Below are 12,422 nucleotides of genomic sequence, written 5' to 3'. Positions count from 1 at the left end.
ACGAACATGGTCATACATTTACCTTGTATGAGGATGTCACCATAGATCAGCCAAGGAGTCTATGCTCCTAATGCCCACCAAGAATAAATCGCTGTAGATGAAGCTGATGGCTGCGCCTCCACTAATTTGACATAAGAAATGTCGGGTATCATAACAACTCGGTAGCACATCTCCCGACGGCTCCAATCTATACAAGCATTAGGACACTCTCTGAGCTTCATCTCCTCTTCCCTTTGACTCTCTCCATAACCCTCAGCTCAGCACTCCTCTGTAACCTCAGATCCTCCAACTCCCTCTCAATACCTCTGTTCTTCTCTACAAGCTCCTTCCTCTTCTCCATCCTCTGCTTAGCTTCTTCCAGCTTGTGCCGGACGACATCCTCCACTACCCTCTCCAACTGCCCCGCGTCTTCGATGCCATGCTCTCTAATGAATCTATCTGCGAACTCCTCGATAGTGTGGGGCGATGGACCTGGGCCGCCTGTGTGATATCCATTCTTGTGGGTGACGTACAGGCCCGGTATGGCGGAAGTATGTGTACGGAGGTTGGAGGAGAGTGGTATGGGTAGTTGTGACGCGGGGATTGTAGGGGTATCGTCCGAGGGCTTTCTCGGGGATGGTTGAGACGGAGGGTTGAGTAATATATCCATGAGGCCGTTCTCAAAGGCCTCGTCATATGGGACTGTCGATGGTGAGAAGTCGACCATTGGGGATGTGAGTTCGGGCTCGTCGCGTGGTGTGAGGGGCGCGTTGCCCATGATCGTGTCTTGGTTGCTCATGGTGGCTGTTTCCCGGTTGCAGATGGTTATGCGACGCGTAATTCTAGGAGGGAAGGTGTTGCGCTCCGAGGCTTGTCGAGTTGATGATATGCGTCCCTCAGGCTGTCGCGATGGTGGAGTTGATGCATCGTCATGACTAAGCCGGAATCCCCCCAGCACCTCCGCGGTCGCGACGTTCCCAACTTTTGCCTGTCAAACCCAAACGACCCGATCCGCGCATCTTAGACGACTACCCGAATTCCGTACATATCGCAGTCATGGCCGACAAACTACGCGCACAGCAACAACTCGAAGCCCTCCAAGCTCGCTACATCGGTATCGGGAGCGCAGACACTACCAAGCACGAATGGACATCGAACATTGCGCGCGACTCGCTTTCGAGCTATGTCGGCCATCCGCCTCTTCTGCAGTACATGAGCATCGGCCTGGGACAGCCGCGCGAAAAGACTAGACTGCAGTTGCTCGAGCGCATGGTCAGGCCAGTTGGGCCGCCGCCTGAGGTGAGTAACAAACATGTGGAGTCTCTTAAGCAGCAAGCTGACAGCAAGTAGCAACAAGACTGAAGAGGATACTTCGGATCCAAACAATAGGGTTGATTACAACGACATGCAGAAACGAGAATCCAAAGCAACAGTCGCTCTCCATCCAGATGGCACAGACATGCGCGAGGCCGGCTCGTGGGCAGCGAGGAACAGATGGGTACATGCTGCTTGTCTATGGCTGTCAAAGCCAATACTATGAACTTGTTCAGTAGCGTAGCGCACGCTGAGTGCCGGTGGTGAGGTGTAGACACACCTCTGCCTCTATGACGATAGCCCAGTCACCACCGCAACCGGCGTCCAAAAGTCTTTTCCAACTCATGCTCTGCCTTTTGTGACGCCTCAATCGCTATCACTAGCACTTCCTGTTGGTCCATCATCGTCGTCTTCTACCACGTCGCCGCTCATTAGCATCGAAACTTCTCCCTTCTGTAGCATGCTCCTCAGCTCTGTGTTCCTTGGATCCGCCAGCTCAATGGGCTTGAGCTTCGCCTTGTTCCTTATTCTTGGATCGCATCCCGCATCTAGCAGCATCGCGACGATGGAGTGGCCATGGGGCCAGACTGACTTTTCGAGCGAGTTGACGTAGCGTACGGCTTTGTGAAGGGGGGTATCTTGCTCCATGCGGTCGATTTCGTCAATCTCGAGACCCTCTTGGTCGAGGAGCATGTCGATAACCTCGACTAGGATAGAGTCAGTTGATTCATGTCCTGACATGTAGCATGCGACGTACAGCTTCCGTATGTTGCAGCAACGTGAAGACAGCCGTTGCCCACGCCGTCGCGTGTGTTGTTCAGTATGTCGGCCACATGGTCCTCGGGCTTCTTTCCTGACTTTGAGGCAGCAGCAGCAAGGTCTTTTAGTGTTTCCTCGAGTAGCTCGGTGTTGTTGCGTCGGCACGCTTCGAGCACAAGTTCGCGGGGAGAGGCACCCTAAATGTCCATTAGCACTGCGAGGCGCATGGTATGCAGGTGCATGTACCTCTTCGTCCGCCATGGTGTGTGGTGTTGAGGATATGGAGAGTGACTGAACAGGGAAGAACGGTCCAGTCAGGTACGCGTGAATGTTTCGAGATGTTGTTTGGCGGGGTACTCGGAAGTGCTAACGGAAAGCGAACAACTCAAGGCGGTGTGAACAGGTGAAGTATCCCTCTCATACGGCGATAAGAAAGCAGGCGATGTCTCCCAGGCCAGCGTGCATAAGCCCCCAATCTGAGACAGTCCGTTCCCAAGTGCGCGTCCCCAGTGGCTTTTCGCTGGGCCATAATCGCCCCGCACTTTGCCTATCCCGGCCCTAGCGGTTCAGGGTCCGCTGTAACTTTTGAACTTCTTCGCCATCATCTCTGACGCGTCCAGCTCTGCGCTCTCTCTGTCGTCGCCAACCATGTTACTCTGTAAGTTGTGCGCCGCCAAGCTCTCCTCGCTCGCTAGCAATTGCCATGCCCTCGTCTGCCTCATCTGCAAATCAATCGCACCCAACACTAACAGCCATAGTCTGCCCAACATGCAGCAACATGCTTCGCGTGTCCAAAGTACCCCCCGGTGACCCTACAACCGAAGACTCTGTCGGCCAAAACCGTTTCGAATGCCTTACTTGTCCCTACCACTTTGTAATCAACAAACGTTACTACGAGCGCAAGTATCTGAAGAAGAAGGAAGTCGAAGACATTTTGGGTGGAAAGGGTGCCTGGGATAACGTAGACAAGACAGAAGGTACGTCGCACGATATCCGGGCTTTTCAGAGTCACATGACGCCCAGTCCAGCTGTGCACCATCACGCTCGATGCATATGACTGACAATCGAACAGTCCAATGTCCCAACGAGAAGTGCCGGAACCACGAGGCGTACTGGTACCAGCTACAGATTCGTAGCGCTGACGAGCCAATGACCGCCTTCTACAAGGTACTCTAAACATCCGACATCTCGGAAAGCTTCGCTAACATCTACCAGTGCACCCAATGCGCGAAAGAGTGGCGAGAATGATTTACGAATCGCGTCAGATATCAGGAGTTTGGAAGCGGAGTTCTTGCTTTAATATACCCCGGTTGCATTTGGTGAATAGATATAAATCTCAATCTAACTTGCAGGCGCCACTCGCGCTTTGAGGAATCTGGAAAGAGTAATTGATTTCCTACATATTGGCTTTTGCTCATACTCACCGTTATGAAATATATGCTTCTTAGTTGGGCTAGCACTTCTCAGCTCTCCTCTTGTCTGACAGCTACTCACTTTCCTTACTCTGAATACCCAATACCTCTGCCACAAGTGGCCACAACGCAGCATCCCAGGTCCGATAGCCTTCCTCGTTCAGATGCACATGATCCACAAGCATGTCTTTGCTGATCACATGTCTCGAATCAATCCACTTCACTCTATCTCCTTGACACTTGCCACCCTGTGAGTCGTCTTCCTTCTCCATGTCTTTTTGCAAAATCTCGTTAATCTCTTCGACGACTTCCTTGAGCATCCTATTACTCTCATCGACGAAAACATCAGCTACGTCCTTCCTATACGTCATATCGCAAGCCAGTACCATACTCTCCGGAGCAATCCTTAAGCAGGTCTCTACCAATACCCTCCAACTCTCCACGTCCTGTTTGCGAAAAGGGCGCTTTGCGTGTAGATTGTTCGTTCCAGAAGTAAGGATCCAGACTCTGATGTTGCATCTCTCTTTTTTCGCGTTCCGGAGCATGTCGTAAAGACCCTCGTTGAGTCGGTATGCGACGTTTTCGTTCTTGTCGCCGCCAACACCGGCGTTCCATGCGACTCCCATGTTCCCTAGTTTGCCGATGTTTGTATTGGCACCAGTGGTTTTGAAGCGCTCAAGCATTGAGTTGCCGAGGTAGATGACGTTAATGGGGCATGTATTCGAAAGGTTTCGTGAGAGCGCATCTGGTGAAAGTGGAGACGCGTCTTCGTCCGGTAAAGGTAGATGAAGATCGAGCTGAAGACGTCTGTTGAGTTCTGGTACGTGTACCTGCTGGTGCGTCTTGTGTGCGCGATCCTTGAACTTGGCCAAGGCTTGAAGCCTATTGAGAAAGTCGTCGTTGTATAGACGGAGGTCCTTTGTTTCCTGATCTGCAACTTTACTGAATGCTGCAGCGCTATGCTCAGAGGTTGTATTCATCGTGATGCGTTTTTGGACTTGCTAGGGAATTGATGCGAGTAGAATACTGGTTCGCGTGAATTATTGTGAGAAAAAGTTGTAACGAGGAGAGTTGCCATGGCCAGAACGCGGTAGCGAGAAAGGGCGACGCTGTGAAAAGGGCTGAGGACTCGTTGGGAAGTGGGACACTGCAAGCCAAATGAGACCATGTTCATTTTTTGTGCCTAAGCAAGTCTTAGGCTTCATCCACCTTCCATCGTCTATTCATTGCTGAATCGGAGATGCATTCCGTCCAGATTCTCTTTCATCACTATGTAGAGCCGTACCGACTTCCTTCTTTCTACCCCTCCTTCCTAGCAGAGGAGCATCTCCTCATGAACTGCCACAACTCTATTTCGAAACCGGAAAGTCTGCCCAATGATGACGCCTTTGCGATGAATCTTTATGCTGAATAGACACAGATCAACTATCATATGGGTCCAATAACCCAGATGAGGTCGAAGTGAGGACCACGAGCCCTCAACAATGTGCGCCTGGAAGGTATGGCCCACTAAGCAAATGAGAGTGAACGGGCTGCGAGCAACCATGATCCCAGCGACACTGCCGAAGTTACCAGTCCAGTCCAGGACTATATTCACATCACACCAACAATAGCAATCTCAGTCATGCATTTACAGTGCTCATCACAATGAATGCGCTCATGCCCGACTTCCACGTGTATCGGTTTGGCCCACAATGGTAGGCACGAGCTAATGAGGATAGTTGTACGGTTTCGTGATCACCCAATCGCAGAAGAGTTTCGGGAATCCATCATCGGAACGACAGACTTCTATATTTATCTCGAGCTTTGTTGGGTGGTGTGCAACAGCCCTGGGCAAATACCAAACCAAAATTGGGGTCGGACGAATAGAATGTGGACAAGCCACCTTAGCTGGGACCGAACAGTGGAAACGCGACCAGTCCAACTTGCGTGTGTTTTCGTGGTAGTAGATTCGAGTAGCGACATTATAGACGTCTTTGTTAGCGAGCGCGAGGCTCAACAAAAGAAGTTCGTAGATGGAGTCATAGTTGGACTTGACGATTTCCTCAGGACAACAGACAGAAGGTCTTGAGTTCGAGTTCGAGCCTCCGCAGAGAATCATTGAAGCAAGGTAACATGACGTCTGTGTCTTTGTGGTTTCGGTGGGAAGGAGACCTCGGAAGGTTACGCCGCTGGTGGCCCCGGAACCCGACGAAGACGCTCAGTCTGAGTCTCCTTCACTATCGATGGTGAGCTCTATCAGACCATCAAGCGCATGTGTCTTAGGTTGAATGAACCAACGGGTAGCAGCCATACTGAGTGTGCCCGCGGTCATGATTAGTGTAGCAACATGCGGTTTCGATAGCTCTTCCAAAACAGCATGATCATCTTTCGGAAAATCCGTTGGCTTTGCAGATCGGGAAAAGAACACGCGAGATGAACGGAAGGGCACGTATGTACTGAGTCGGAAAAATCGTGGGTGATGAGTCTCTGCCTTCGAGACCGTGGTATCCGACCGTGGCCTTTGTGCCTTTTTCGTATCCGCGTCGTAAGTCTGAACAACATCGCGGGTTTTCTTCGGCATCGCTAGCGCTTTGCGTCCTTGAGCTTGGTTCTTTCTCTGCCCGACAGGCAAAGTTGGGGCAGCGTTGTCGGCAATAAACGGACTAACAGACGCTACATCAAGATCCATGACGCAAGGTTGCCAGCTCTCATTGAACTCCACGGGCTCGAATGATGCGCCTTTGTTACGCATGAAACTCTGCTCAATGACGCTACTATCTCGCAGTAGCGCAGGTTGTGAAGCGCCGTGAAAGTTGTGTAAATGCTGGAGGAAGGCCTCTTCTGACGTATAGAATTCTTGATTGCATGAACGATAGCGATGGTAGTTCTGTGCATGCTCGACATGAAACGTGCGATAGCCGGAACCGCAAAGATAGCAATGGTGAGCCTTCGCCGAAGGGAAGTCCGGGCAAAGCGGTGGTCCTGCATTGTCAGCAGCAACGTCGTCAAAGCTTCGCAGGAAACGGCAGCTCCACACACGGCAATGGGAATGCTCGTTCATCTCCTTGACATCCGTAAACACTTTCTGGCAGTATCGGCAACGGAACGACTCGTAGGGTGTCGTCGAGTATAGATTCTCCAGATGGTTCTCCTTGCGCTCCCCCCACCACACAGCACGGTCAAGCTCACGCGTGATGAGGTGCTCGGCGATATGCTCACACCGCTCAGACCAGTCTCTGGATCTTTTCCCACAAAAGCCACAATGAAGCATCGGGTCGTCCTTCTTCATTGGAGCACCGAAGCGACGCCACTTCATGGCGAGATCTTTGCAGCCGAAGTAATGGCCCTGAGCGGCTAACAATCGGGCCTGGCATCCGACACGTACCGATGGGTGTTTGATGTTAGCGAAGTGAACATGATGCATGTGTTGGATGAAGTGGTCGCGGCGATAGAAAGTCCGTTGAGATTCGGGCTTGCTCCTGCATTGCTGATATTTGTGGCCAGCCATGTGGGTGTCATCAGGATGGGTCTGACCGCAGAATGGACAGGCTTCGAGTATCTCAGATGACTTCGTGTCACAACAGATCCAGGTAGTTCGAAGCGCATGAACAGAGTCTTCGTGCCGAATCCATTCATACTTCGTCTTGAACGCTCGCGGGCAGAAGGTGCAGAAGAAAGAAAGATCCTTTTGGGGTTCACCCGCACTGCTACAGAGGTGAAGATATGAAGTCAGTGCATGTCTCATATGCGTCTTTTGCAATCACAACTTACTTGACACCATTAATAGCTTGGCGAGGTGACTCTTTCCAAGCCATCCGACGTCTACCCCGCCTTCGATCACGACCAAAAGACGAAGTTTTGCCGCGACTGCCGTTAGACGAAACCGTATAAGTTGTCAGTGCAGTGCCTTCGGAAGACGCAACAGATGTGATGACAGAGCCTCTACGGCCTTGCCTCGAGTCAGACCACCCGTCGTTCGGGTTACTCTCGCTAAGAGAATTATCATCGATGGCGGCCTGTACTAGAGACAACTCTACTGCTTCTTCTTGATATGACTGTGCAAGATATACTGCCAGAGGTGGTTGCGGCAGCTGATTAGCGCCATTCGCCTGCTTTTCAAGACTCTCTAGGCTATCTCTTGAGAGTTTTGTTTTCAGTACGCGACAATTGCGATCTGACAACTCTAGTGTGGAGACTTGAGAGTCTTAGGTATGTAAGTCAAAGGATAGCCAATCAGGTTTGAAGCTACTTGCCTCCGCATTTCTGTCGAGCTCGGGTGTTATTGAACCAGTTGCGAACCTTCTTCACGTCGAGATTGGCTTGATGTGCAATGATATCTAATTCCCAAGTACCTAAGAGATACGTGTACGAAGTCAGTGTATATATCACAAGCAATTCATTGGCGAGCATCTCTTACATGGGTATGGATTCACTGCAAATTCATCTTCCAGAATTTGCCTCGCTTCGAGCGGAATGCGACTTTGGGGTCCTTTACGTTTGGCTGATGCAGGTTTCCAAGTGCCGCTGAAGGCTTCCTGCTGGGCTGCGACCGAGCTGATTGGTACCTGGCTCAGAGGGAAGGAGGTGTTGGCCGGTATCGTTGACCGATCGATCTGTGATGCAGATTGCTCAAGCCGATAGTCCAGGGTGTCAGCTGGGCTCCCTCCATTGTTGCCATGAACGTTGTTGCATTGCATCAACCCAAGAGATGGTGAATATGATGATGGAATATTGAGATTTGCCTCATCATGTGTCATGGAACCCGCCATACGCTGAGGTTTATCTGTTTGCCAACTTTGGTCCGTTGTCCGAGCTAAACCTCTCTCAACCATGCGTGACACCAAACTGTCTGTTCCGTGAGATGATGGCCATTGCTGGCTCACACCACCAGTGGAGAAACATTGACTAACATCGTACATGGGCATGTCGTTCAATTGAAAATCGTCCGTGGGACTATGGTGGGCTGCTGGCTCGACAGCCCAGTCGATATTCGTGACATCATCTGGTTGAATCAACGGCACGCTTTGCTGCTTTGGAAAATGGTTGCTTCCAGAATCTGCGTTCTGATCAAGGGCTGCGAAGTCGAAGAATTCGTCCATGTTGTCAAGGGCGTCGGCGTCCATGGCGACGCGCCTAGCGCGACCTAAATGGGCTCTAGGATCGGCTTATCCTGGGGAAAGGCAACCAAACATCAACGTTTTGATAGGTCCGAGGCTGAGAGATGGATGTTTGGTGATTGAGTGTGGCATGACAGAACGTGGGTGTCGGCTTGACGCTGATGAGGTAAAAGGTGATGCGGCGTCGTCTATTGATGAACTGGGTGCACGGCGATCTTCCAGGCAACCAGCACTAGTGGCAGCAAGCATTCCTGCGCAACCATGGGGACAGACATTCCACAGAGCTATACAGAACAAGATGTAATGGTGCATGTCGACCAACATTCAGGAAGAGGTTATGAGAGCATGACCCAGAGTGGCCCTGATGTTGACGTCCACCACAGTCGGCGTCTGCGCGCGTTCAAGCCGGCAGACGCCACCCAATATCGTTAGCGCGAGTTGTTGACCCACCGAAAAGTTCCTCCACTCGAAAAGCTCACGACACTTGTAACGACACGCGCATTGATCGCCTCCAACATTCACAATGGCCGCTGAAGTACAACTCCTGCAGCCTTTAAAGCTGCCAAAGGGCCCTTCGACTCTCACGTCGGAGCAAAAGTACTGGAACTCGTTCGCCTCAGAGCTGCGCCTCGACCCGTCGCAGCATTCGTCGCCCGTAACCCATATCTCGATACCGCCTCCTCAGCCCGCAAATGCGCTATCTGCCGCCCAGGATCTTTTCGCCGTGACGACAGGATCCCGTGTTCAGATCTTCTCCTCTAAGAGCCGAAAGGTCGTCAAGACGATATCGCGCTTCGGCGTCGACGACATTGCGCATTCAGGAAACATACGGCGCGATGGCAGGATCTTGGTCGCAGGAGGCGACACTGGTGTTATACAGGCCTTTGATGTGAAGAGCAGGGCGATTTTGAAGACATGGAAGGAACACAAGCAGCCTGTCTGGGTGACACAGTGGAATCCAACCGACCTCACGGGTCTGATGAGTTGTTCCGACGATAGGACTGTGCGACTATGGGATCTGCCGAGTGAGAAGAGTGTGATGAAGTTTGATGGGCATCAGGATTACGTGCGCAGCGGTACATTCATGCCTGCGCAGAGTGGGCTACTTGTCTCCGGAAGTTACGATCAAACGGTACGACTCTGGGATTCGCGAGTGGGCGGAAAGGCGGTCATGGTATTCAAGCATGCCGCGCCCGTCGAGACCGTTCTACCCATGCCCTCTGGTACTGCTGTCCTCGCAGCAGCCGACAACGTGATCAGCGTGCTCGACATTGTAGCTGCGAAGCCGATTCATATGTTGCGCAACCACCAGAAGACGGTTACCGCGCTCTCGTTGGCGAACAATGGCGAGCGTCTTCTCTCTGGTGCCCTTGATGGCCATGTCAAAGTTTTCGAAACAACTGGCTGGAATGTAGTGGGAGGAATGAAGTACCCCTCTCCCATCCTGTCGCTCAGCGTTATTCCGAACCAGAAGGAGGATCGGCACATCGCCGTGGGCATGCAGTCTGGTCTGCTCTCAATCAAGACCCATCTCTCAGGCGAGCAGAAGGTGCAGGCTCGTGAAAGGGAGAAGGAAATGAAAGCTCTCATGGAGGGCAAGATTGAGGAGTACGACAGGAGCAAGAAGCGGAAGCGCGGGAAGGGCTGGGAGAAGCGCATACGAGGCAAAGACTTCACAGGCGAAAGCGCAGATATAGTCATTGAAGGCAATGCGCGGGGAAAGATTACTGCCGGACAGCCTTGGGCGCATGCGTTGCGAAAGGGCATGTATTCGCAGGCGTTGGACATGGTACTTGAATCAAAGGTAAGCTCATGTTTCTCATCGGCGTTCTGGCACACTGCTCACAGTTCGTAGGATGCGAACGCGCGCAGTCAGTCTCTCACGCTCCTGACCGCTCTACGTCACCGCTCTACTCTTCGCACCGCCCTTAGCAATCGTGACTCGGTAACACTCCAGCCCATTCTCCGCTGGTGCATAAAGAACATATCCGACTATCGTATCACACGTCTGACGACAGACGTTGCGCTCGTAGTACTGGATCTTTATGCCGACCAACTAGGCAGAAGCGAAGAGGTCGACGATCTGATCATGGCGCTTATGCAACGTGTCAAGGTGACGGTTGAAGCAAGTCAAGATGCTTGGAAAGTGAGGGGTATGTTGGATATGCTCGTCAGCAGTGTGGGCGCAACAGAGGGTGTGGAAGCATGAGAATGACCAAAAGGTCTTTTGTTTGCATAGCGAAGGCGTTCAGGATCTCGTCACATGTTTCAAAAAGTTGAGAAGGCGAACCATGTATGTTATGTACCTTGGATGGATGGAGGGATGGATACCCGGATGAAGCGATTGGTATTGCTTTGGATGATGGGAACGGTATAATCTTGAATGGTATATTGTACAAGCCAGCTCTCTTACACGGGCCATATGCTATACACAGAATTCGTACATGCATCTACCACAGACAGTATTGCCGCTGTGATGTCACGGGTCGGTCGGGTAGTGCAGTCCATAGCTTGCGGTTGTCGCGCTTCTTCTTGAGTTCATCCGAGATGCGCATCCGCGTCTTCTCTTCCTTGAGAAGTACGGAAAAGCCTATCAGATGGTGTCAGCGTGTGATTCGGCAAAATAAGCTTGTAGCCAACTCACTGGTCGTCCGGTGCTTCAGCATGTTGATGGCACCCCGCGCCCTGAACTCAGGGGTCTTCCAGCTCTCTCCGGGCCCCACCCATGCCTGATCAATGTAGATCTCACTGGGGTCGCGCACCACCTTCTTACTGCCATCCTTCAATTGAATCGTCGTGTCTTTGAAGAAGGGCACTTTGACCTTGTTCGCTTCTACACTACCATCCTCTTGGGAGGTCTTGTAGTCCCAAGTATCCTTCGGCCTCCCCGCATCCGTAGCTTCTCTTTGCTTATTCCAACGAGACACAGCAGCCTCCTCGCCAGCTAGGCCCATGCCCCGGCCCGCAATGGCTTCGTTTTGCGCGATCTCGAGGCCCTTGATGACGTCGCGAGCGATCTTTTTCTTGGAGAAGCGGAGTTGGACCAGGGCCTCTGAGATGGTCTTTCCGGCGATTTGATTGACGACCTTCTGCAGCTTCTTGGTAGACGTAGGGAGGACTTGTGACTTGTACAGCGATTGGCGCTCGGTGCGGAGTAGCTTTGCAGCCTTTGTCATGCGGCCGTGGCGCTTGACACCGGAGATGATGAGTTTGCGTTCGAGGCGCTTGCGGGCTTTTTCGTCAGGGTCGAGGGTCATGCTCATGAGCTTTCTGTCTTCCTGTGCCTTTGCTCGTTGCTCCCTCTGTCTGTATTTTGCCTTGAGGTCGAGTTTCTCCTGCGGACTCAGGTCTTGCCGCCATCCGGGCATGTCGTTCTCGGGTGCGAAGAGCGACGTCGGGGTAACGGCGAAGTCTCCTGTGCGCTGTGCGGGGCGTGTCGGGCGTGCTGGCTCGCCCTTGTCGTTTGCGTCTGCCTCGTGCTCCTTCTCCTTCTTGTTCAGATAGTCTTCGAGGATGGGGTTGGTGAGGTCATCGTCTTGGTTCTTGCGCCCGAAAGAGACATTGCGCTGGGCGAGTGAAGGAAGCGATGTCGACGGCACCCAGCGAGTGTGCGGGCGGAAGACGGCGAGGGCTACTCGGTGTTAGTCGTAGAGTTTGTGGGGGAACAGGACAGGCGTACCGGACTGCCCCAGGCGCCGTGAGGGAATTCGAGCACTCATGCCGATGCTCAGCACGACGAAGCTGCGGCGTTGGTGATGCCAATGCGGTGGAGTTGACGGGAAATTCTGTGGTTGCGGCGAAAGGCTCCGCGCTTGCAGGGGTGGGGAGTCTCGGCAGATCTTCATGAACCAGACGCAGC

At 52.4% G+C, this 12,422-nt stretch overlaps 8 protein-coding genes across 8 annotated transcripts; 3 read left to right on the top strand and 5 right to left on the bottom strand.

Annotated features, from left to right (window-relative positions):
* Positions 1 to 217: 217 nt before the first annotated feature.
* On the bottom strand, positions 218 to 778 carry CC77DRAFT_1058770 (hypothetical protein; the record flags this gene model as incomplete). The annotated part of the gene is made up of 1 exon (XM_018528166.1): positions 218 to 778. The coding sequence occupies one exon, from the start codon at positions 776 to 778 to the stop codon at positions 218 to 220; it is 561 nt and encodes a 186-aa protein (XP_018388450.1).
* CC77DRAFT_1017859 (splicing factor 3B subunit 5/RDS3 complex subunit 10) lies at positions 669 to 1,513 on the top strand. The gene is made up of 2 exons (XM_018524490.1): positions 669 to 1,276; positions 1,328 to 1,513. Exons 1-2 carry the CDS (start codon positions 1,036 to 1,038, stop codon positions 1,339 to 1,341), a joined length of 255 nt encoding a protein of 84 aa, XP_018388449.1. The 5' UTR covers positions 669 to 1,035; the 3' UTR covers positions 1,342 to 1,513.
* Positions 1,350 to 2,559, bottom strand: CC77DRAFT_1017857 (hypothetical protein). Its single transcript, XM_018524489.1, has 3 exons — positions 2,299 to 2,559; positions 2,051 to 2,249; positions 1,350 to 2,000 (listed from the first exon to the last, which is right to left on the bottom strand). Exons 1-3 carry the CDS (start codon positions 2,311 to 2,313, stop codon positions 1,660 to 1,662), a joined length of 555 nt encoding a protein of 184 aa, XP_018388448.1. The 5' UTR covers positions 2,314 to 2,559; the 3' UTR covers positions 1,350 to 1,659.
* Positions 2,535 to 3,419, top strand: CC77DRAFT_685020 (hypothetical protein). Its single transcript, XM_018532757.1, has 3 exons — positions 2,535 to 3,029; positions 3,125 to 3,219; positions 3,268 to 3,419. The coding sequence occupies exons 1-3, from the start codon at positions 2,756 to 2,758 to the stop codon at positions 3,298 to 3,300; spliced, it is 402 nt and encodes a 133-aa protein (XP_018388447.1). The 5' UTR covers positions 2,535 to 2,755; the 3' UTR covers positions 3,301 to 3,419.
* Positions 3,420 to 3,538: 119 nt separating this feature from the next.
* Positions 3,539 to 4,444, bottom strand: CC77DRAFT_1006445 (hypothetical protein; the record flags this gene model as incomplete). Its single annotated transcript, XM_018523416.1, has 1 exon — positions 3,539 to 4,444. The coding sequence occupies one exon, from the start codon at positions 4,442 to 4,444 to the stop codon at positions 3,539 to 3,541; it is 906 nt and encodes a 301-aa protein (XP_018388446.1).
* Positions 4,445 to 5,599: 1,155 nt separating this feature from the next.
* Positions 5,600 to 8,827, bottom strand: CC77DRAFT_684758 (hypothetical protein). The gene is made up of 4 exons (XM_018532755.1): positions 7,864 to 8,827; positions 7,700 to 7,798; positions 7,218 to 7,650; positions 5,600 to 7,153 (listed from the first exon to the last, which is right to left on the bottom strand). The coding sequence occupies exons 1-4, from the start codon at positions 8,567 to 8,569 to the stop codon at positions 5,665 to 5,667; spliced, it is 2,727 nt and encodes a 908-aa protein (XP_018388445.1). The 5' UTR covers positions 8,570 to 8,827; the 3' UTR covers positions 5,600 to 5,664.
* A 259-nt stretch (positions 8,828 to 9,086) lies between these two features.
* Positions 9,087 to 10,772, top strand: CC77DRAFT_1038627 (WD40 repeat-like protein; the record flags this gene model as incomplete). The annotated part of the gene is made up of 2 exons (XM_018527123.1): positions 9,087 to 10,367; positions 10,419 to 10,772. The coding sequence occupies 2 exons, from the start codon at positions 9,087 to 9,089 to the stop codon at positions 10,770 to 10,772; spliced, it is 1,635 nt and encodes a 544-aa protein (XP_018388444.1).
* Positions 10,773 to 11,013: 241 nt separating this feature from the next.
* On the bottom strand, positions 11,014 to 12,282 carry CC77DRAFT_1058763 (ribosomal protein L22; the record flags this gene model as incomplete). The annotated part of the gene is made up of 3 exons (XM_018528165.1): positions 11,014 to 11,153; positions 11,208 to 12,194; positions 12,243 to 12,282. 3 exons carry the CDS (start codon positions 12,280 to 12,282, stop codon positions 11,014 to 11,016), a joined length of 1,167 nt encoding a protein of 388 aa, XP_018388443.1.
* Positions 12,283 to 12,422: the final 140 nt, after the last annotated feature.

Source organism: Alternaria alternata, assembly GCF_001642055.1.
Source record: "Alternaria alternata strain SRC1lrK2f unplaced genomic scaffold CC77scaffold_5, whole genome shotgun sequence".
NCBI classification, from domain to species: Eukaryota; Fungi; Ascomycota; class Dothideomycetes; order Pleosporales; family Pleosporaceae; genus Alternaria; species Alternaria alternata.
This window is presented reverse-complemented; position numbering and strand designations above follow the sequence as displayed.